Consider the following 25,032-nt stretch of genomic DNA (forward strand, 5'->3'; position numbering starts at 1 on the left):
AGACCTGCCTCTTGGTTTTTTTGCACTACCTTACTTCCCATTTTTCTATTTATGATTTATAATTTAAATTTTTAATATTTACTCATTTAAACTATTTTTAATATTTAATATTTGTAATCCAGGGAGTGTGAAGTGCAGATTCAAATATCGCTGTGATGATTATATGTTCTAGTACTAATTGTTTGGCGATAATAAAGTATAAATTTGTTCGTTTTGTTTCACGACCCTCTACTGGCACTTAAACATCGAAAACTGATAAAGGAATTAAAACCCGAAAAAGTCTTGGTTGTCCAGAGCGTGTAGTTTTCCCTAGGCTACAAAATCTGGTACTTTTAATGATACTGAATGAGATCCGACGGTCACCTGGTTACACGTAATTTTATGATGATTGGAGGAAAGTATAGGGGGGATGTAAGGGGTTGGCTCTTTTTGTTTTACACAGAGAGCAGAGGGTATGTGGAATGCCCTGCCAGGGTTGCTGGTAGAGGCAAATACATTAGGACAATTATGAGACTTAGGTAGGCACACGGATGAAAGGAAAATGGAAAGCTAAGTAGGAGGGAAGGGTTAGGTTGATATTACAGTAGGTTAAAGGGTTGGCACAACACTGTGTGCTGAAAGGGCCTGTACTGTGTCTATGTTCTATGATTGTAGGGCTCGTTTTGGCGCCATGGGACTATAGGACTTTCATGGTGAAGCAGTTCACTGGACCTTCACGAGTTGGACAAGGAACTCAGCGTTTACCGCACAGACTGATGCTGCAATGGATCCCGGGCTCGGATCCAACAAGGACACAAATTTTCTTTTGGGGAAGGAAAAAAAATCTCCCCTATCCAGTCAGCCAAATAACCCAAACTCTACTGCTTTAACTAAAGACTAAGAAGCTGTGTAAGTTGGTGGTAATGTGTTTTCCTGGTGCAGACATGCCCATCCCATAAGACCAAGGAGCAGAATGAGACCATTCAAGCCCATCAAGTCTTCTCCACCATTCGATCATGACTGATTCAACCCCATTCTTCAGCCTTTTCCCCATAACCTTTGATGTTCTAACAAGAACCTATCAACCTCTACTTTAAATGACTTGGCTTCTACAGCCGTCTGTGGCAATGAATTCCACAAATTCACCACCTCTGGCTATAGAAGTCCTGATGAAGTGGCTCGGCCCAAAGTGTCGCTGTTTATCTGTCTCCACAGATGCTGCCTGATGAGTGCCTTCCGCATTTTGTGTCTGTTGCTCTGGATTTCCGGCAGAAATCTGCAGAATCTGTTATGTTAAAGAAATTCCTTCTCATCTCTGTTTTAAAGGGATGTCCTTCTATTCTGAGGCTGTGTTCTCTGGTCCCAGACTCCCCCACTATTGCAAACACCCTCTCCACCTTCACTCTGTCTAGGCCAATAGGACATAAAGATTCTATCTACACACAAGAGATGTTGGAAATCCAGAGCAACACACATGGAAAATGCTGGAGGAATTCAACAGGTCAGGTAGCGTCTATGGAGGGGGTTAACCAGTTGACATTACGGGCTGAGACCGTATATCAGGACACATTCTGGTTCCGTCTACCCTATCTAAGTCTCTGACGGTCCAATAGGTAGGAATTCCCCGAGACTCATTTACCTCATCTGCCCCATGATCCTGCAGCTCCTTGTAGAACTTCAGGGCGATGCTGACCATCACCTTAGTCTTGTCCCCGTTTGGGTTGGAAATGTGGTAGAGAACTCCATCGAAATCTGAAGGCAGAAACAGGCCGGGAGGTCAGAAAGGAACATCGCCTCACTGCTTGGCAATCAAGATTCAAAGTTCCAAGAATATTTATTATCAAAGTACCAATTATAACCTTAAGCTTCATTTTCTTGCGGGCATTCGCAGTAAATGTAAAGAAACAATAAGATCTATGGAAAACTGTACACAAAGTGGACGAAACAACCAATGTACCAAAGACAACAAACTGTGCAAATACAAAATGAAAGAAAAATAAACAAAAATACCAATAATGAATAAGCAACAGAGGAAATGAGATGAAAGTTGTGGGATGCAAACACGAGGAAATCTGCAGATGCTGGAATTTCAAGCAACACACATAAAAGTTGCTGGTGAACGCAGCAGGCCAGGCAGCATCTCTAGGAAGAGGTACAGTCGACGTTTCGGGCTGAGACCCTTCGTCAGGACTAACGACGTCTCGGCCCGAAACGTCGACTGTACCTCTTCCTAGAGATGCTGCCTGGCCTGCTGCGTTCACCAGCAACTTTTATGTGGGTTGCTTGAAGGTTATGGGAACCGTTCAGTGTTGGGGTGAGTGAGACTGAGTGAAGTGATCCAGATGGTTGAGGAGCAAATAACTGTTACTGATCAGGTTACAGACCCACCCCCTTGCCTGTCCCCCAGTCACAGCAGAGGAATTCATTACTGATTCACTGACAATTCCAGCTTTTATTTAGAGATACAGCACAGTAACAGGCATTAGGGTCCGCAATTGTCCCAATGAGCCCGTACCGCCCGATCACACCCATGTGACCAGTTAACCTACTAATCCGTAGGTAATGCTTTACAGTGCCAATGATCACAGATCACAGTTCGATTCCTGCCACTGTCTGCACATTCTCCCTGTGAAGGAGTGGATTACCTCCAATACTGTTTCTCTCCCACATCTCAAAGACGTACAGGTTAGGGTTAGTAAGTTGTGGGCTTGCCATAATGGCACTGGAAACCTGGCGACACTTGCACATTGTCAAACTGTGCTGATTGTTGATGCAAATGATGCATTTCACTATGCGTTTCAATGTACATGTGACAAATAAAGCTCATCTTTATTTCCTTCTCTGTTAAACTGGAGGAAACTAAAGGGGGTCACAGGGTGCTATCCATCATGAATTAATCTTTCAGCAGAGTGGCTTCTACAGTATTTCAGAGTCAGCAAGGACAGGCTTGGAGTCACCTAATAAAGTAGCAGACACCAGATACAATCTCATATTTCTGGTCACTGGCCCCAGGGTTTTAATGCCCTCTTTAATCAATTGAAACTAAATTTGTTAGCAGATGAGATGCAAGCTAAGGTGTCCTGCTCGGTCACTTGGGGTCTGTGGATACAGGGGTCAGGTGACCGTGTTCTTCATGGTAGGAGGTGGCATGGGTAACGTAACAGTTCGTCTAACATAATCAGGGTTCAATTCCCACTGCTGTCTGTAAGGAGTTTACACTTTCTCCCAGTGACCATGTGGGTTTCTCCCAGTGCTCCGGTTTCCTCCCACCTTCCAGAGGTGTACAGGTCAGCGCCAGTTAGTTGTGGGCACACTACATTGGCACCAGAAGCATGGTGAGAGTTGTGGGCTGCCCTCACAACATTCTCAGACTGTGTCGGTTGTCGATGCAAAAAGGCACATTTCATGGTTTCAATGCACGTGACAAATAAAGCTCATCTTTAGAAAATATTTAAGGAGCGGGAGACAAAATGAAAAGTGTCAGGCATCTAAAAGAACACCCACTACAGGCAAAACACTGAACCGCCTTTGCAGGCAATGACTACGCCCAAACCTTTACAGGCGATGACTAGCCACACCAGTCACTGCCTGTTGTCAGTGCACTCAGTAAAATGGAAAGTGTGCAGGAGGAAGGAGCAGCCAGGCATGCATCCTTGTCAATGGGGCTGCTGTTCGGGTCAGTCTACAGATCTTGTTAATGAAGTTCCACAAGCCACAGCTTACCTGCAAAAGTGACCTCCACTGTGTCCGGTTTATTGCTGGAAGGAATAACAGAGACACAGTCAGGACAGGAAATTCCTCAGTGAGAAAAGCCACTTTTCCCCAAATACAAAAATGGGCTGTGTAAAGACGATAATGTTGACACTACTTTGCCTTTATTTGATGTGGTACACGTGGACCAAAACCAGGCAGGATTTCCCAGTGGCCAACTATTTTAATTCCAATCTCCATTCTGACATGTCGGTCTATAGCCTTCTCTTGGCAACGATGAGGTCACTCTCGAGTCGAACGAGCATCACCTCATATCCTGTTTGGGTAGCCTCCAAACCGAATGCATACATATTGAATTCTCCAACCTCTGGTAATTTCCTCCCCGCCTTCTTCTATTAACCCACTCAGGCCCACCGCTCATTTCTTCTGCTCATCTGCCCCAAATGCCCCTTCCCCTTCTCCCATAGTCCACTCTCCTCTTTAATCAGATTCCTTCTTTTCCAGCTCTTTACCTCTTCCACCTATCACCTGCCAGATTCGACTCCTCTTTCCCCCCACCAGCCCCCATTCCGACTTCTGTCCCCTTCCTTTCCCGTCTCATCCTGAAACATTGAATGTTTATTCCTCTCCACAGATACTGCCTGACCTACAAAGTTCTTCCAGCATTTTGTGTGTTAAATTTCAGCAGTACTACTTTGAAAAACTATTTCACCTTTCCATTGCTTCCCTCCCGTTCTATTTGCCCATCACTGTCCGTCCCCCCCCCACCTCTCTCTTGATGTTGCCTAACTTCCCTCTACTGTTAGGCCTGCAGCTGAACCTCAACCCAAAATCTGCATCCGCTGCCTCCGTCGATACTGCCTAACCCACTGAGTTCCGCTGGCATCTGGTCATTTTCTTGGAATATCCTTATCCTCACTTCTCACTTCCCTGTTTTCAAGGCGTGTGTATGTCTATATGTGTGTGGGAAAGGGGCTCTCGTTGTTGTTGCTTGCGGCTGGGAGGGGATAAGTTATGTGAACAAAGCTTCATCCAGCAGTGGAGTAACAATGTGCTTTGCATAAATGCAAAACCACCACAGGATTAACACCAGCCTGGTTGCTACGGTGTTGTAAGCAACCAGGAAGGGCTGACCTCAGCAGAGGGGAGGTCATTGGAATGAGACTAGAAAAGCCTTGGGTTCAGCTGCTAATTCAGTCAGGAACGGAGGGCCTGCTGCACAGGATGGGAAAAAGCTGCTGAGTTGTAAACTCAGCCAGCTCCATCACAGGCACAAGACTCCCCAGCATTGAGGACACCTTCAAAAGGGCCGCATCCATCAATAAGGACCCCCATCACCCAGAACATGCCCTCTTCTCATTGCTACCATCAGGGAGGAGGTACAGGAGCCTGAAGGCACACATTCAATGATTCAGGAATAGTTTCTTCCACCTTGGTCACCAGATTTCTGAATGGACAATGAACCTCACTATTTGTTTTCCACATTCAATTTTTTAATACATACTTATTCTAATTTATTTGTTTCTTTAAATGATATATTGCAATGCTCTGCTGCCACCAAAGAACAAATTTGACATTTGCCAGTGATATTACACCCGACTCTGATGGATCCCGTGTTTATGAAGGGAGGAACGGGACCTTGAGTCCTGGGGCCAAAGTTTATACTTCAGCTGATAGGACAGCGTAGGCAGTGGGATCTTGTTGTGCACACACCAGCACTTCCTTCCAAGGCCTGCAGATCCACCCTACCCCTGGCTCTCGAGACCTACGGGATTGATACCTGGCCCCCAGCAGGCTGGAGCACACAGTGCTGGGAGCAATGCGAGATGTGCACCCAACCACAGTCACAATACCCAGGGCTCACTCACTCCCTCCGTCCGTCTCTCCCCACCCATATCTACCTCTACCCCTAGGGCTCCCACCCTCCCCATGTCTTTCCACCCTGAGGGACCCCTTCCTCACCCCTGCCTTCCGTCTCTCCCTTCTTCCCTCCTCTCTCTCTCTCCCCTCCCCCTCCTTCCCTCACTCCACCCTCAGGAACGCATCTCCTCCCTTCCTTCTTCACACCCTCAGGGCTCACTTTCTCCCATCCCCCTCCCCCTTCCTTGCCCTCTACATCCCTCCCTCCCTCCTCCTCCTCCTCACCCTCTGGACTCTTTGTCCCTACTCTCCCTCCCTCCCTATCACCTCAACACCACCCTTCCTCCCTACCCTTGCTCAGGGCTTCCATCTCTCCCCAGGGCTCCTTCCCCCCTCGCCCTCATTCCACCCACAGGAATTCCTCTACACCCCCCCTCAGAAATTCCTCCCCACCTTACTTCCTCTCCCTCTTCTTCGCTACCCCCTACTCGGGGCTTCCGTCTCTTCCTCCCTCCTTTCTCTCCAGGCTCCCCCGCCGGGCTCCCTTCCTCCGCCCTCCCTCAGAATTCACCTTCTTCCCTCAGGCCTCTCCTTCTCCCTCCCTCTCCTTCTCCCTCCCTCTCCCCCTCCCGCAGGTACCCGGCCAGAGCGTTCTCCAGTTTCAGGGTGAGCGTCTCCTCCACAATACGGTTGTTGATCTCCAGCAGGATCATGGTGCCGGTACTGCTGAGGTTCGGAACTCGTTACTGGGGCCGGCCACGGGGCTTCGGGATCTTGTAGAGTCCGCGAATTCCAGACCCTGGACACAGGCCGCCAATCACTTCCGGCTCCGAAGCTCAAAGGCAAGCGCCCCTCCCGCGCCTGACGCACCGCCTTCCTGTCACGTGATGCTGGTTGGGGCATAGAGCCTTGTCATTTCCGCGTTGCATCCTGGGAGAACTAAACGCCATGGAAGACTAAGCACTGGGAGACTCACTAATGACCAAATTCTTCTGTGTGAGATCTGACTTCGATTGCTTCCCTCGGAAATCAGAATCAGAAGCGTTTATTATCATCAGCATGTGTCGTGAAACCCACTGGCTCTAAGTTTGCCAAGGCTCCCTCTCTCCCTGTCCTCCTTCCTAACACGTTGTTTCATACCACATCCGATCAAGTGTCGAGGACAATTGGTCACTCTCGCCTGACCCCTGGAGGTCGGCGTTTAGTCTGCATGTGCCCACAAGAAACATTACAGAAACTAGCCTCTCCTCCATGGAAGTTGTCCTCCATGGAAACTGTGTACATTTCTTGCTGGCTAAGTAAAGCAGAGAACATAATCTGACGGTGGTGTCTGAAAAGAGGATGCTGTCCAAGTTGCATGCCATCTTGGACAATGTCTCCCATCCGCTACATAATGTACTGGTTGGGCACAGGAGTACATTCAGCCAGAGACTCATTCCACCGAGATGCAACACAGTGCGTCATAGGAAGTCATTCCTGCCTGTGGCCATCAAACTTTACAACTCCTCCCTTGGAGGGTCAGACACCCTGAGCCAATAGGCTGTCTGGACTTATTTCCTGGCATAATCTACATATTACTATTTAATTGTTTATGGTCTTATTACTATTTAATTATTTATGGTGCAACTGTAACGAAAACCAATTTCCCCGGGGATCAATAAAGTATGACTGACTATGAATATAATCAGAGACCCCACACACCCTGGACACTCTCTTTTCTCCTCTCTCTCATTGGGCACAAGGCACAAAATCACTGTTATGATTCACATGTGTGTTGCTTGAAATTCCAGCATCTGCAGATTTCCTCATGTTTGTACCGTTATGATTCCCTAGTACTGTTCAATACGATGGTTTCTTGACTTCACAATCTACCTTATTGTCTGCCTGTATTGCACTTTCTCTGTAACAGTAACACTTTATGCTGCATCTGTTATTGTTTTCCCTTGCTCTGGAGTATTGCATGCAGTTCTGGTTTTCTTACTTGATGAAACAGACAGTTCAGAGGAGATTCACTAGGTTGATTCTGCAGATGATGTCATTTGCCAACCTCTCCAAGACTGAGTTTTCTGGTACTTAACCCTAGGATTTCAAGTTCAAGTTTAATTTTCATTCAACCACCACATGTATATAGCTAAATGAAGCAGCATTCCTCCGGGGCCAAGGAGCAAAACACAGTAGATACAGTCACACACAGCACATGTGGTATACAGTACCGTCACAAAATAATACTAGCGCGACTCCCTGCATGCAATGTTGCAATGACTTGAAGATTGATGGTGCATGGGATGTTGTTCGAGAGCAACATTTCTGCAAGAACAAGCACGCCGCAGTTCTTCATCACATGCAGTGTCAACCGCTTGCCTTCCAGGGAGCAAACACTTGAGAGAAGCCCTGATGGGAAAGCTGGCCTGCAGGGACCCACCCTCAACCCAGCATGGATTCCATCCCTCCTGCTGTGCCTCTGCTATCTCCCATCTCATCTCTGGCACCTCCTCCACTCAGTGGCTGTCTTGGGCAAAGCCACGGTATGAGGGCCTGGTCTGTGCAGCATTTTTCATCACCAATATCCCGTGTCCTGTGACCACAAGAAAAATGTTTAAGAGAAGCATTTGCACCATTTTTTGGACCTGGAGAGACTGTTGCAACCAAGCGCACTGCCATCTGACTGGAATTCAGGAGAATGAGAGGGGATCAGAAGAAAATATATACAATTATGAAAGGGATAGACACGATAGAGGCAGGAAAGTTGTTTCCATTGATAGGTGAGATTAGAACTATGGGACATAGCCTCAAGTTTCAGGGGAGTAGATTTAGGATGGTGATGAGGAGCAACGGCTTTTCTCAGAGAGTAGTGAGTCTGTGGAATTCTCTGCCCAGGGAAGCAGGAGAGGCCACCTCGTTAAATATATTTAGGACACAGTTAGATTTTTGCATAGCAGGTGAGTTAAGGGTTATAGGGAAAAGGCAGGTAGGTGGAGTTGAGTCCACGGCCAAATCAGCCATGATCTTATTGAATGACGGAACAGGCTTGAAGGGCCAGATGGCCGACTCCTGCTCCTAGTTCTTATCTTCTTCTTCAATACACTGTCCAAAGATCTGATCTGTATGAGCAGTACACAGGACAAGCTATTCACTATACCTTTTACAGTTTACAATTTACTAATTTATCTTGTGAATCTGCCTTCAAAGAGGCCCATAAGCCCAAAAGACTCATGAGCAGAATTAGGCCATTTGGCCCATTAAATCTGCTCTGCCATTCCATCAGGGCTGATTTATTTTGCCTGTCAACCCCATTCTTCCACCCTCTCCCTGAAATTTGACACCCTTACTAATCAAGTACCTATCAACCTCCACTTTAAGTATACCCAATGACTTGGCCTGCACAGCCGCCTGTGGCAATGACTTCCACAGGTTCATCACCCACTGCCTAAAGAAATTCCTTCCCATCTCTGTTCTATTCTGAGGCTTGGTCCTGTGGTCCTAGTCACCCACTACTTGAAGCATCCTCTCCACGTCCAATCTATCTAGACCTTTCAATATTCTATAGGTTTCAATGTGATTCTCCCCCCGCCCCCCACCCCCGCCGGTCCTTATTCTTCTAAACTCTAGCGAGTACAAGCCGAGAGCACTGAACAGTCCGTATACACGTTAGCATGATCCGGATTTCCTGGTCATGTCTCTTTAGTGGCCTCTGCTGGACAGATGGAGAAATGCAGACTATACCATGCTGTTGAGCGACAGGCAGCTGTGGAACAGACACACAGCCAGCGGTTACTGCGCGGTCAAACTGTTACCATGAGTTCGGTGGGGTGAATGGCGGAGGGAGGAAAGAGCAATATGAATTATTCAAAGCATTCAACTTGTGGAATTGTTGAGAGAGGTGTTGAGGTCTTGAAAGGCACAGATAAATTGGATGGCAAGTCATTTCCTCAGATTCAGATTCAGATTATTTTTCTGTACACTGAAACATTCAGTGAAATACGCCATTTGTGTTCACAACCAACACAACCAAAGATGTACTGGGGGCAGCTGCAAGTGTTGCCACACATTAAGATAAGGACGAAGAAGGGACAGGAACACAAGAGCTTCTGCAGATGCTGGAAATCCAGAATTACATGTGTAAGGAGTTTCTTCCTTTATGTTACTGCGTAGGCTAATTAAAATGGCTTCTTTGTTATGTTAACTGCTGAGAACGTTCTCTCGCTAGCAGCTTGTTTAGGTTATATTATTGATAAGAGGATAAAACGAACCAATTGGGATAGATGTTATTCTCTCTTGTGTGTTTGTAAGCTATTGTGATGCACGGGTTTTTGAGCAGAAGGCGCGATGGGGAGAGAGAGAGTGGAAGTGATGCTGTGAGCTGGCCGATGGGGTGGACTCCGAGCCAGAGTCCGAGGAACAGGGTCTTCGGCGAGGAGAAGAGACGAAGATGGACTCGTGGAGCCTCTGGTCGACCACCATGGTTGGTCCCAGGTGGTGGGTCGAGGTGGTCAGAGAGGATCGAATGGTGAAAAGAGGATCATTACTAGAGCTCCAACTATTTGTGCACAAAGAGGTTGATCTTTGATAAGTTTGGCGCCTTTTACTTTCCTTTTATATTTTATCTCTATTAATTATATATTTCCAGTAATATCTATAAATTGTAATAATTTAATCATATATGGTGTATTGGCTGTTATTTGGTGTGGTGGGGTACAATCACACAGCATCCACACAAACTTCATTACCCAGTTTGGCGGGGCCGAAGGCTGTTTCCCCTAGACAACAGCGAGTTGAGTGAGCCTGAGGCTTACCGGGGGTCTACACATGCAAGATGCTGGAGGAAGACAGCAGGCCAGGCAGCATCTATGGAAAGGAATAAACAGTTGACGTTTTGGGCTGAGATCCTCCAACAGGAAGTACAGGAGCCTTAGGTCCCACACCACCAGGTTCAGGAACAGTTATCACCCTCCAACCATCAGGCTCCTGAACCAGCGTGGATAACTTCACTCACCTCAACTCTGAACTGATTCTATAACCTGCAGACTCACTTTCATGGTCTCTACAACTCTTTAGCATCTGTCTGTTTTGTACGAGGCTGAGTTGCTAGCTTGACACTCAGCCCAGCACGGAGGGAAAGCATACAAAGACCTGGCTGGATTCGAACTTGGGATCATTCTCCTCAAAGCCTGGTGCGGATAAACTACAGGACATGAGTAAATCTTTACTTATTGTTTTCTGTGTTTGCACATTTTGTCTTCTGTTATTATCTAAGTATATAGGCAGTTGACTGGCTGGTGGTGTAGTGGCATCAACGTCGGACTTCGGAGTGAAGGCTCCTGAGTCCGAATCCAGCTGGCCCCACTGGCATGCTTTCCATCCGTGCTGGGTTGGGTGTCGAGCTAGTAACTCGACCTCATAAAAAAGAAATTTCCTGCTACAGAAACATCAACAGCAGAAAAGTTGACGGCCTATGCTCTCTCGTGAGTTTAAAAGGCAATTTCCTTTCCTTTCCTTTATATAGGCAGTATACAACCCAGACATGTGTCTTCCCGCATACAGCCACAAAGCAGAGAAACACATGGAACCCGTTCAAGGAAAACATCAAGTTTGCTTTCTTTTGCACATTGGTTATTTGTGGAAAGTTTTTCATTGATTTGACTGTATTTCTTTGTTCTACTGTGAATACCTGAAAGAAAATAAATCTCGGGGTAGTATAATGTGATATATACAGTACATACTACAAGATGGCCCATTGACTACCTCATTATGACCTTGCACCTTATTGTCTGCCTGCACTGCCCTTTCTCCATAACTGTTGCACTTTATTCTGCATTGCTATTGATTTTGCCTGTACTACCTTGATGCACTGATGTGATGAAATGATCTGTATGGATGGTATGCAGAACAAAGCTTTTTCTCCGTACTTTGGTACATGTGACAATAATAAACCAATTTGTCAACTTAAGAAAATTACCAAACCCTGCCTGAAATGTTGACTGTTTATTCCCCTCCATAGATCCTGCCTGACCTGCTGAGTTCCTCCACCATTTTGTGTGCGTTGCTCAATATTTCCAGCACCTACAGAATCTCTTGTGTTTACCAATTTACTCTTCTGCCTCCCTTAACCACTGCCTCTGGCAGCTTGTTCCATACACTCACCTCCTCCAGGGTGAAAGGTTGCCCCTCAGGACTTGTTTAAATCTTTCTCCACTAACTTATGCCTCCTAGTTTTGGACTCCCGCATGTTGTGACCGGAACGTGCAGGCTGGTCCCGGCACATCCTCAGGTTGTGTTGGTTGTTAGCACTAATTAAAGCATTGAGTAAGATTCAGATCTATGAGGATAGGAGCAGAGGGTGAGTGGGCACACAGTGCTGTCTGCCTGCGTTTGATCGGTCTCCCACTTCCTCCCGCTCTCTGCTTCCAGAGGAAGTTTCAGGAGTCTTGGGTCTTGGGCAAGATTTGTGGATTGGACTCAGTTTTAGAACACTCTACACCTCATGTGTTTCTGGTTATTCCTTTCTTGTTGCTCTTTTGTGTGATTTTGAACAGGGCGGAGTGGTCTGTGGCTTGCAGTCAAGGAAAACACAGCGCTAAACTGAACTGAACTGAGCTGAACGTTCCTAGTCTGTTTCGAAAACTCTGCGGTTTGGTGTTTAGTATTCTGTGTGTTGTTTGCTTGTTTTTTGCTGCTTGTGCAATTTGTTCTTTTTTTTTGTGTTTTGGGTATTTGATGTTATCCTTGAACGGGTTCCACGTGTTTCTCTGTTTCATGGCTGTCTGTGGGAAAGACGAATCCCAGGATTGTATACTGCACACATACCATGATAATAAATGTACTTTGAACACATTTCACTGTATTGTTTCAATATACATCCAAGATCCACGATTGTTTACTATCATTTCCAGTACACAAGTGTAATGGAGAACAAAATAATTGTTTTTATTTTGGATCCAATACAGCACAATAAAATTAGATTAGATTAGATTAGATTATGAGAACACTCAGTCCTCTTTTATTGTCATTTAGAAATGCGTACATGCATTAAGAAATGATACAATGTTTCTCCGGAGTGATATCACAGTCAACAGGACAAATCAAAGACTAACACTGACAGAACCACATAATTATAACACATAGTTACAGCAGTGCAAAACAATACCATAATTTGATGAAGAGCAGTCCATGGGCACGGTTAAATCGAGTCAATCGAGTTCCGAGTCCCCGAAAGCAGGTGGCAAAAGGGAGAAACTCCCTGCCATAAACCTCCAGGCACCGTCAACTTGCTGATACCTTGGAAGCAGCCGACCCCAGCCGACACTGAGTCCATCCGTCCGAAAACTTTGAGCTTCCGACCAACCTCTCTGATACAGCCTCCCAAGTGCCATCCTCTGCTGAGCGCCTTTGACCTCTCCCCGGCCGCTGAAACACGCAAAACTGAGGATTTTGGGGCCTTCTGTTCCGGAGATCCCGATTACCACACAGTAGCAGCGGCAGCGAAGCGGGCATTTCAGAAGTTTTCCAGATGTTCCTCCGTACTCTCACGTCTGTCTCCATCAAATGAGAATTGTGCATGGTCCCCTACTTGACAGATAACAGATATTCATCACTGAAGTGGCTGCGTGCACTGCCCTCACGCCGCCATCTTCTCCTCCTCCTCCTTGGTTAACGCAATAATAAAAACACACAATATACATAAATACATAAGATTAGCTTGTATACATAATCTGATGGTATGTACATAAAGTGATGCTAGGCATGGGAGCATTTATATATTGAGTCAAGTTTATTGTCATTTTACTATAATCATGTACACCGTCAAATGAAAAGTTTCTCCAGACTAGGGTGTAAAGCACAGTAGTACACATAACACACAATAATTTAGGGAAGTGAGGATGAAATTGACAGCTAGATTACACATAAAGAAACAAACTAAAGTGCATAAATTAAATATTGTAAGGTACAGAACAGATTAACCAGGGACGCTTCGCGATGCCGAGTGGAGTTCAGATGCCTAGTGGCCTGAGGGAAGGAACTGATTCCCATCCTGACCATTCTTGTTTTTATGCATCAGAGTCTTCTGCCCGATGGCAGAAAGTCAAAGGGGATGCTGCATGCAACCCATACAAAATGCTGGTGAACGCAGCAGGCCAGGCAGCACCTATAGGAAAAGGTACAGTCGACGTTTCGGACCAAGACCCTTCGTCAGGACTAACTGAAAGAGGAGAATGCTGGATGGATGGGTGTGATGCTTAGTAATACCAAGGGCCCTGTGTACACAAATATCCTGCGTATATAAACTGACTCTGGCAGGAAATGATAAAGTAGTAGTGGTGTGGGGGTGCAGGGTCAGTGGGTGGAGGTGTGGATCAGCCTTACCACTTGGGGAAAGTAACTGTTTTTGAGCCTGGTGGTCCAGGCGTGGATGATTACGTAGTCCCCTCCCTGATGGGAGTGGGATGAACAGTCCGCGAGCGGGGTGGGTGGGGTCTTTCATGATGTTACTGGCCTTTTTCTGGCACCTTTCTGTATACAGTATATCTCCTTGATGGCAGGTAGGTTGGTGCCGGTGATGCACTGTGAGAAATAAATGAATCTGAATCTGTGCCGCAGTCTTCAGAGATTCTTGGATGTGTACACTGAGGCCCCACTGTTCCTCAATTCTCCCTAGGCCTCATTGCGTAGGCCCTATTCTTTCTTGTGCTCCCAGAATGCATCACCTCCCACTCTTCAGTCTTTTCCCCTGAAACTAGAGGGCATAGGTTTAAGGTGAGAGGGGAAAGACCTAGGCATATGGCTTCAGAGACAGAAAGATAAAGATTAGCTTTATTTACCACATGTACAGCAAACCATGTTACATGCATCATTTGCATCAGTCCTGGTGGTGAGAGGGGCCCTCCCAGTCGGATCCTCCTGTACGCCCAGAACATCGTCTCCACACCCCACTGCCCTCGGGAGGACTGCAGTGAGGAGGAGTCTGTGACCCACCTCTTTGCACACTGTCAGTTTGCAGAGAGGGTGTGGAGGAGGATGGACGGGCTAGTGTCACATTTCATCCCCAGCAGCTGCGTAACAGAGGACTCTCTGATCTACGGGCTGTTCCCGGGGACGCACACGGAGACCAGCATCCGGTGCTGCTGGCAGATCATCAACTCGGTGAAAGACGCTCTTCGGTCGGCCCGAAACTTGATGATCTACCAGCACATGGAGATGTCCGTGGGAGAATGCTGCCGACTGGCACATTCTCGGCTGCAGGAGTACGTGCTGAGGGACGCACTGAAACTCGGTGCAGCCATGGCAAGGGCCCAGTGGGGAAGGACCACTTCTCCCGTGGGAGTGGGAGGGGTCGGGTGGCGGGGAGTATACCTCTCAACAATGATGTGGTAAGGTGAATCAATGGAGCGACACGTGGGTGGCCAAAAGTATGGATATGTAGAGACCATAAGGGGAACGTATGTAAAGGATTGAGAGTCATTGAATGGTTTATTGTATATAATTTTTTATTTTTGAATAAAGTATATATTGAAATAAAAAAATTTGCATCAATCTACACAGTCAGAGGACGTCTCAAGGGCAGCCCACAAGCATTTCCATGCTTCTGGCACCAAAGCAGCGTGCCCACAATTTACTAATCCTAACCTGTATGTCTTTGAATTGTGGAAGGGAAGCGGAGCACGCGGAAGAAACACACACAGTCATGGTGAAAACGTACAGCAACATTCCGAGTTGAGCCCAGGTGGCTGGTACTGTAAAGTGTCATGCTAACCACCACGCTCACATGACGCCCTTTGTTTGTATATGCAGATATGCAAATTCAGAAGAAAAACATAAATTGTACGTAAATAACACACAGTTTTTACAAGAACAAGGAGAGCGATGAGGGGAGGTTTGACTTTGACCTTATATTTTGAAGGAATTCACCGTCCACAGGCTGAGATTTATTTGCGCACCAGGAATCTTGTTCCCTGTTTCAAATTCAAGTCGAGTTTATTGCCCTGTGGACAGGTACGGTGAGGTACGTGTACAATAAAAAAAAAACTTGCTTATTCTTAGAGGCTTTCTTAAACAGGGGAATAACACTAGCTACACAACAGGAATTCTGCAGATGCTGGAAATTCAAGCAACACACATCAAAGTTGCTGGTGAACGCAGCAGGCCAGGCAGCATCTCTAGGAAGAGGTGCAGTTGACGTTTCAGGCCGAGACCCTTCGTCAGGACCCTTCGTCCTTGTCTGCTAGAGCAAACTCATGCCTTCTTTCAGCTCTCCTGATTTCTTTCTTTCTTTCTTAAATTTCTTATACTCCTCAAGAACCGCATCTGTTCCCACCTGCCTATACCTGCTATGCACCTCCTTTTTCCCTTCACCAGGGCCTCAATATCTCTCAAAAAACAAGTTGTACCTCTTCCTAGAGATGCTGCCTGGCCTGCTGCGTTCACCAGCAACTTTGACGTGTGTTGCTTGAATTTCCAGCATCTGCAGAATTCCTGTTGTTTGTGTTTTTAAATTCACTACTGCAAAACCTCTTCCGGTGATGCCTACACCGAAGAAGTTTAGATCCTCTCTTCGACGGGAGTTCAGTGAAACCATCTCTCATTGCTCCCCATCTGTAATTTCTTCGGCTCTTCAACTTTTCGACTATACTTTGACTCAGACTCGCTATCACAGCCATATATCCTTTCTTGGAACGTGCCTCTGTCGCCAACTTACTCCAGTTGGCTTTAGGATCCCTTTTGCCAATCACCTGTCCAGCTCTTGGCTCCATCCCTCCCCCTCCTGTCTTTTCCTATCATTTTGTATCTCCCCCTCCCCCTCCAACTTTCAAATCCCTTACTCACTCTTCCTTCAGTTAGTCCTGACGTAGGGTCTCAGCCTGAAACGTCGACTGTACCTCTTCCTAGAGATGCTGCCTGGCCTGCTGCGTTCACCAGCAACTTTGATGTGTGTTGCTTGAATTTCCAGCATCTGCAGAATTCCTGTTGTTTGCGTTTCCCCAAGCCTGTTTTCCTTGCTTTTTATCCTGACGTCTCATACAAACTTTGTTCTCTCAAAATTTCATTTTTGAAGGTCTCCCACTTATCAAGTACACTTTTGCCAGAAAGCAGCCTGTCCCAATCCACACTTGCCTTTCTCCAATTTAGAATCTCAACCCAAGGACTAGATTTATCCTTCTGCTTGAATCTAATGGCATTATAATCACTAGATGTAAAGTGTTCCTCTACACAAACCTTTGTCAGCTGCCCTGTCTCGTTCCCTAATAGGAGATCAAGTTGATTGGGACTTCTATGTACTGATTAAGGAAACTTTCTTGAACACATTTGACAAACTCTATCCCATCTAGTCCTTTGACAGCATGGGAGTTCAAATCAACATGTGGAAAGTTAAAATCATCTACAATTACAAACTTTTTTTTGTTGTAACAGTCTGCAACCTCTCTTCAAATTTGTTCATCTAAATCCCATGAGGCTGGGTGGTTTATATTATAGCCCTATTAATGTGGTCATACCTTTCTTATTGTTCAGTTCCACCCATAAATGCCCTATTAATGTGGCCATACCGTTCTTATTGCTCAGTTCTACCCATAAAGCCTCACTAGATGAGTTCTCCTGTCTGTCCTGACTGAGCACTACTGTGACATTTTTCTTGACTACTAACACCACCCCACCTCCTTTAATCCCTTCCGCTCTATCACACCCCAAACAACTGAAGCCCGGAATATTGAGCTTCCAGTCCCCTCCTTCCCCTCCTGCAACCAAATCGCACTAGTGGCTACAATATCATAATTGCAGGTGTTGATCCATGCCCCGAGCTCATCTGCCTTTCCTACAATACTTCCTGCATTGAAATATATGCGACTCAGAACAAGTAGTCACACCATGCTCAACCTTTTGATTCCTGACTTTGAGGTGTTAACAACATCTGTCTCCACGGTCTCCCACTCTCAGTTCTGGTGCTCTGGTTCCCAGCCCCCTTTAACTCTAGTTTAAAACCTCCACCGTGCAGTACTAGTAAACCTTCATGCTGGAATATTAGTCCCTCTCCAGTTCAGATGCGTACAATCTCTTCCGTACAGCTCCCACCTTCCCTGGAAAAGAGCCCAATGATCCAAAAATCTTAAGCCCTCCCTCTTCTACCAACTCCTTAGTGTGGCAATAATAAAGCAATTCCAATTCCAATCTCTCCTTCCCACTACTTGTTAAACAGCCCAACTAAACCAATTACTGACTCAGAAGACGCCCATCTTGTTTTCAGTCACATTGCATTTCTCAGATAGTTATGTGGGTTGTGGGAGAGGGTGTGTCCCATCCTCTCAGAAGCTGAACAATGAGTTCTCAACCAAGCCCTCATTTATAGGAAGGATGTGGAAGATTTAGAAAGGGCGCAGAGGACATTTACCAGGATGCTGCCTGGATTAGAGAGCATGATTTATGAGGGAAGTTTGAGTGAGGTGGGGCTTTTCTCTTTAAATTGAATGAGGATGAGAGGTATGTTGGTAGGAGTGTACCAGATGATCAAGCGGATAGACAGAGAATTTTTCCCTGGGGGGAAATGGATAATACCTGAGTGCATACATTTATGTTGATTGGAGGAAAGTATAGGGGATGTCAGACGTAGTTTTGTTACACAAAGTATGGTGGGTGCATGGAACGCGCTGTCAGGGTGGTGGTTGAGGTGATACCTAAGGGACATTTAAGAGACTCTGCTCTATCAATGCTTCTTATCATCTTATACACCTCTATCAAGTCAAGTCAAGTTGGTGGCACTGTGCTGCAGTGCTGACTGAGGCAGTAGCACTTCTGCAAAAATAAAGTTCTTGTTTGTCACCCTTGCCTGAATATATTTCATTTCAATCTTGCTTTTGGCTTGTTATGTGGATGAGTTTTGTTTTGAACACTTCAGGTGAGAGGTAACAATACTGTAAATAAGAACTGTTTCATAGAACATTGAACAGCTTGGCGCGGTGTAGTGGATGGAGAGGAAGGTGGTCTAAGCACGCAGCAAACAAGAAAATTGGGCGGAGTGCTGGCAGATGGATTTAATCCCAGCTGGAAGGTGATACTGTATGTCTTCTCCAAGGATTATCACTTTTTCATGGTGGAGGGGCTTATGAGACCCTGACAGCAATGCCTCTTAGAGATTAGCCATCGGGTGCTTAGCTCCTGGTAGGGTCACCCAAGGCAGTAAGGTCAAGGGAGAAGTTGACCTCCTTCTTGTAAGATGGGGGCATGCTCAGACACAACAACTTCTACGGGGTCAACCAAAGGTGTTATTGTCTTTTTTAAATATATTTTTTATGATCGCAAGACCCTGCTGGACTTTAAGAACTTAAAGTACTGCAGATCTACCCCACCAGCGAGCTGCTCGTTGGTGGGGAAACTGAAGAAGCTGGACTTAGTGTGGACCGTGATGCTGCCAGCAACAGAGAGGCGTCGATGCGTGAAGGAGGTGATTATCTTAGTTGCTTTTATTATGATCACAAAACCCCGCTGGGCATTGATGGCGTGGATTGCTGCAAGTCCAATTCAATGGTTTATTGGCGAACAGTGTAGGGGCAGATGGCGGGGAGCTGTGAGTCCTCAGTTGTAGCGAGGACTAAGGCCTCAAACCTCAGTGTTGCCTGTTTTCAGCCACCCAGGGGGAAGCATCAGAGCTGGGCCTGAGGTGGTGTGACACGGCGTCCATGCTGGAGTTGGTGCTGCCCTCCAGGGTTCGCTTGGCAGAAGACAAGCTGTATCGTGTTCAACTGTAGAGTTGCAACATTCGTGACCTCAGGCACTTGGACTAGATATTTTTTGGACTGTATCTTATTGCTGTTGTGTGTGTGCTCTATGTGGCTTGTGCTGTGAATGACTGTTGGTACTGTGTTTTGCAGCTTGACCCTGGAGTAACACTGTTTCATTTGGCTGTACTCATCAGTATTCATGTATGGTTGAACGACAATTAAACTTGAACTTGAGGTTCCAGATAGAGAATGATCCAACCAAGATGTCAATGGCGGAACTGACAGAAGGCGACGAGGCACCATCATGGGAGTGAAGGTGGAGGAAGGTTGCAGTGGTGAAGGACCAGTCATCTTGCATTCCATGTCACTGGACTCTGACCCCGATCTGTCGTGAACCACGAGGTGGCTTCTCATGTATTAGCCTCCCCACGTTAAACAAAGTCACACACAGGGAACTCACCTGAACCCCTTAGGGGAACATCGTACTGGACTCGAGTGACTGCAGTACTACTACATGTTGGGAGGTCCGGTGGGTAGGACATGCACGGTGAATGGTAGGGCACGAAGGAATGTGGATGAACAGAAGGAATGTGTGGTTCATAGCTTCCTGATGGTGCCATACAGGACAACAAAGAAGGCAAGAGGCAAGATTGCCTTCGTAGGTCAGGGCATAGAAGTAAAAGTTGGGATGTGATGTTTCTCGGGTTAGACTGCGTTTGGAGTGCTGTATGCAGTTAACATAGAACGTAGAGCATTGAATAGTACAGCCCCTTCAGCCCATGATGGGGTGCCAGCCTTTTAACTTACTCTAAGACTGATCTAACCCTTCCCTCCCATATAGCCCTCCATTTTTCTATCATTCACATGCACATCTAAGAGATTTTTTAGATGTCCCTAATGTCCCTGCTTCTACCACTATCCCAGGCAGTGAGTTTTACTCTCTGTGAAAAACTTACCTCTGACATCCCCCCTCTATTTTTCTCCAATCACTTACCTTAAACTCACTCCCCCTTATTTTATATTTATTTATTTATTTAGAGATACAGCACAGTAACAGGCAATTTTGGTCCAACCAGCCAGCACAGTCTAATTACATCCATGTGACCAATTAGCCTATTAACCTGTACGCCTTTGGACTGAGGGAGGAAACCAGAGTAACCGGAGGAAACCCATGCGGTCACGGGGAGAACGTACAAACTCCTTACAGACAGTGGCAAATTGAACCTGGGTTGCTAGTGCTGTAACAATGTAACACTAACTGCTACACTACCGTGCCTACCCTAAAGATTAGCTTTATTTGTCACATGTGCTTATCTAAGAGTTCCTTAAATGTCACTAATGTATCTACCTCTGCCTCTGCCACCACCCCTGGCAGTGTGTTCCACTCACCTGCCACCCTCTGTGTATAAAAACTAGCTCCAACATCCCTCCTATACTTTCCTCGAATCGCTGTAAAGTATGTCTTTTGGCTGTCCATTTGATCTCTGCCTCTTATCATCTTGTGCAGCTCTATCACAAGTGTCATCACAAAGAAGGCAAGGCAGCACCTCTACTTTTAAAAAGTTTGCATAGATTCAGCATGTCACCAAGAACTTTAACAAACTTCTATTAATGCACAATGGGGAGTATCCAGACTGGTTGCATTATGGCCTGGTATGGAAACACCAACACCCAGGAACAGAAAAGTCTACAGGAAGTGCTGGATCCAGCCCAGTCCATCACAGGAAATGCTCTCCCCATCATTGAGCACATTTACTTAAATGCTACCTCAAGGAAGTAGCGCCTATTATCAAGGACTCTCAGCAGCCAGGCCATGCTCTTTTCTTGCTACTAGAGCTGGACAGGAGGTACAGGACCCTTAGGACCCACAGGACCCACACCACCAGGTCTGGGAATAGTTATTACCCTTTAACCATCAGACTTCTGAACTAGTGTGGATAACTTCACTCACCACAACTCTGAACTGATTCCACAAACTATGGACTCAATTTCAACTCACGTTTTCAGTATTACTTATTTATTCATTCATTCATTCACTCATTCATTTAATTATTTGTTTATTTGTTTGTTTGCAAAGTTTGTCTGCTTTTGCACACTATTTGTCAGCATTTATTTCTGTATAATTTTTAGATAAATTCTATTGTACATCTTTATTTTCCTGTAAATGTTGAAAAGAAAATAAATCTCATGTAGTATATCATCACTGCCAGAGGAGGTGAAGGAATCAGATACAATTATTCGAGAGGCATTTAGACAAGGTACTTAATTAGGTGAGGCTATGGAGGAAATGGGATTAGTTTAGATGAGTAAAAGGTCAGCATGCACATAGTAAGCTAAAAGGCCAAGTTTTGTCTGTACAACTTGATGACTGTGAAACCCCTCTCTAGAGATGAGGCTCGTTAACCCCTCGCTAGCAGCTACCGGACTCAGTGGTGAGAAAACCACCTTCCTCATACTCTGTACATCTAGGGATGATATGACTTGGGTCCCACCAAAACCAGGAAGTTGGGATGTCTTCCCCAACTGAACCCCGATCTGTCTGAATACTGTGTGACTACTGACCCCATGTAATTTGCCTTCGGCAAGAAATAACAGATCATACACTGCATACAATTATAAAGTAAGTATATTTATGAATGCTAACTTCACCAAACTGTTATTAAAAGAAGAAAGGCAAAAAACCAAAAGGGTCGATTATAATTAAAACAGTCAAATGTGCTCAAGGTTGGAACTCAAATCTTCCAAAAGCTGGATGTGTCTGGTGTACTCACTGCGCCAAGTCTTATTCACCGATCACCGGTAGAATTTCTCATCTTAGATTCGTGCATTCCCGTTGGATTGAAGATTACAGCTGTTCTCTTGAGTTTCTACTCTCTCCATTCAAAGAGAACTCAACCCACTCCAATGTCCGTCACATAAACCTCTCCACCCAGCATTCTCTAGAACCTTCACCCAAATTGACCATCCAGATTGGACGACATGACATTCCTCAGCTGAACCACTTTCAAACGCTACAAGCAGAACACACAGTTTCTACAGAAAACCATTAAATGAAATACCCTACAACATTAGCAGTAAAATCCCAACCAGGGCATTACAACTGGAACATCCAAGGGAAGCCCATGTGGTCACAGGGAGGGAGTGCGAACACCTTTCAGAAAGCAGCAGAAGTCAAGATTGGACAGGGGTCACTGGGGTTGTGAGGCAGCACCTCACCACTGTGGGGCCAACAGAACGTAAGTACCTTCGATAAAATGACCTTCATTTTCTCTTGTAAGGCATAAGAGCAGAATTAGGCCATTCAGCCCATCGAGTCTTCTCCGCCTTTCCATCAGGGCTGATTTATTATCCCTCTCAAGCCCATTAGAGTCATAGAAAAGTACAGCACAGAAACAGGCCCTTTGGCCCATCTAGTCTGCTCCAGACCATTTAAATGACCTACTCACAATGACCTGCACCTGAACCATAGTTCTCCATGCTCCTGCCATCCATGTTCCCATCCAAACTTCTCTTAAACATTGAAGTCAGCTTGCATGCACCACTTGCTCTGGCAGCTCATTCCACACTCTCACAAACCTCTGAGTGAAGAAGTTTCCCCTTATGTTGTCCTTAAACTTCTCACTCTTCATGCTTAACCCATGACCTCCAGTTCTAGTCCCACCCAACCTCAGTGGAAAAAGCCTGCTTGCATTTACCCTATCTATACCCCTCATAGTTTTGTATACCTCTATCAAGTCTCCTCTTAATCTTCTAAATTCCAAGGAATAAAATCCTAACCTATTCAATCTTTCCTTTTAACTCAGGTCCTCCAGATATGGCAGATTCCTTATAAATTTTCTCTGTACTTTTCAAACTTATTTACATCTTTCCTATAGGTGGGTGACCAAACCTGTGCACAATACTCCAAATTAGTCCTCACCAATGTCTTATACAACATTGACATAACATCCTATCTTCTGTACTCGATACTTTGATTTATGAAGGCCATGTACCAAAAGCTTTCTTTAAGACCCTATCCACCTGTGACACTACTTTCAATGAATTATGGACCTGCATTCTCAGATCCCCTTGTTCTACTGTTCTCCTCAGTACTCTGATGTTCACTGTGTAAGACCTGCCCTGGGTCCTACCAAAGCGCCACACCTCTCACTTGTCTGCATTAAAATCCATCTGCCATTTTTCAGTCCGTTTTCCCAGCTGGCCCAGATCCCACTGCAAGCCATGATAGTCTTCCTTGCTGTCCACTACACCCCCAATCTTGGTGTCATCCACAGATTTGCTGATCTAGTTAACTACATTATCATCCATATCATTGATATAGATGACAAATAACAATGGACCCAGCACCAATCCCTGTGGCACACCACTAGTCACAGGCCTTCAGTCAGAGAGCAACCATCTACTGCCACTCTCTGGCTTCTCCCACAAAGCCAATGTCTAATCCAGTTTACTGCCTCAACTTGAATGCTGGGCAACTGAACCTTTTTGACCAACCTCCCATGTGGGACCTTGCCAAATGCCTTGCTAAAGTCCGTGTAGACAACATCCCCTCTCCAGGGTACTGCCACCCTGTCATGGTGGAGAGGCTTTGTGTGATCCTGAGAACCTGAGAATGATGCCTTCTGGAGCTTAGCTCCTGGTAGGGTCATCCATGGTGGGAAGGTCAAGGGGGAAGATCCAGACAAAGTGTGGTCCAACCAAGAGCTCAACGGTGGAGCACGCAGAAGATGGTGGTAAATTAGAGTCTCCAGAATCTCGGAACTATGAGGACCACCACAGCGGCTGCAAAGGCGGAGGAAGGCTGCAGCAGAGGAGACCCCGAGTCGTTCTGGTCTCCATACCATTGGATTATGGTTCTTTCTCGTTCATGGACCACGTAGTGGCTGCTTGTGCATCAGTCTCGCCACATTAAAAGATCTCGTGCACAGGCATTTCTCCTGGTTTGGTAATCCGATCGACCAACTTGGATAAAGCCCAGTGGTGATCAGGAGGTAGTGACATGAGCAGGACAGTGAAGTCTGGGATCTCCCAGCCACACTCTGGCACAATCCTGGCTGGATTGCCACATCCAGTGGGATCACCAAACTGCAGCCTGAAACAGAAGCATTCGAATTTTGGAGCCCGAAATGTGCGGACATTTATGGACAGTGAAATGAAAGCGATCGTCCTGAAAGTCGTACTGCCATCATTGCATGAGAGCTGAGAAGATTCCAATTTGACCTTGCTGCCCTCTCTGAAATGCGATTGGCTGAGGAAGGACAATTGAAGGAGGAGAAGGATGGATATACCTTTTTTTCTGGAAGGGGAAATCAGCAGATGAACCCAGAATCCATGGATTTGGATTCATCATAAAGAACAGCATCATCAGTCACCTCTCCGAATTGCCAATTGGCATCAACGAACGCTTTATGACCAAGCACCTTCAGCTCACTAACAGCCAAATGGCTACAGCTGTGAGTGCCTACTGTTACGAGAATACACATAAAATTAAGATGTTTGCTGGCCTGGGCTAGCATCAGTGGCATCAGCAGTTGGTCTGCCACCTGCCCTCAGGGGAAGGAGAGATAAGGAACAATGGAGCAGCGTCTGGAGATGTGTAATGAAGGGACGTGGGAGAGAGAGAGCTGTCTGGAGCGGCTCCCCCTTTGAACCCTGAACTGTTTGAAGTGATGGACAGGCGATACCCCAGCAGGGGGATAAAAAGGGACCGGTTCGCTAAGGCAGGACACACACGCCACCCGAGGTAACGAGACCCTGGAAGCGGTGCGCCTCTCACGAG

At 46.1% G+C, this 25,032-nt stretch overlaps 1 protein-coding gene across 1 annotated transcript in view; it reads right to left on the reverse strand.

Moving 5' to 3' along the window:
• The window catches only part of arpc2 (actin related protein 2/3 complex, subunit 2), a 39,613-nt gene extending 33,214 nt beyond the window's left edge, over window positions 1-6,399 (reverse strand). The window contains exons 1-3 of the mRNA XM_063051451.1: window positions 6,190-6,399; window positions 3,703-3,737; window positions 1,619-1,731 (exon numbers count right to left, since the gene is read on the reverse strand). Coding sequence (XP_062907521.1) covers window positions 1,619-1,731; window positions 3,703-3,737; window positions 6,190-6,263 — 222 coding nt within the window. The 5' untranslated portion in view covers window positions 6,264-6,399. The remainder of the gene's footprint in view (window positions 1-1,618; window positions 1,732-3,702; window positions 3,738-6,189) is intronic.
• Window positions 6,400-25,032: the final 18,633 nt, after the last annotated feature.

This window comes from Mobula hypostoma, chromosome 6 (assembly GCF_963921235.1).
Source record: "Mobula hypostoma chromosome 6, sMobHyp1.1, whole genome shotgun sequence".
Lineage (NCBI taxonomy): Eukaryota > Metazoa > Chordata > Chondrichthyes > Myliobatiformes > Myliobatidae > Mobula > Mobula hypostoma.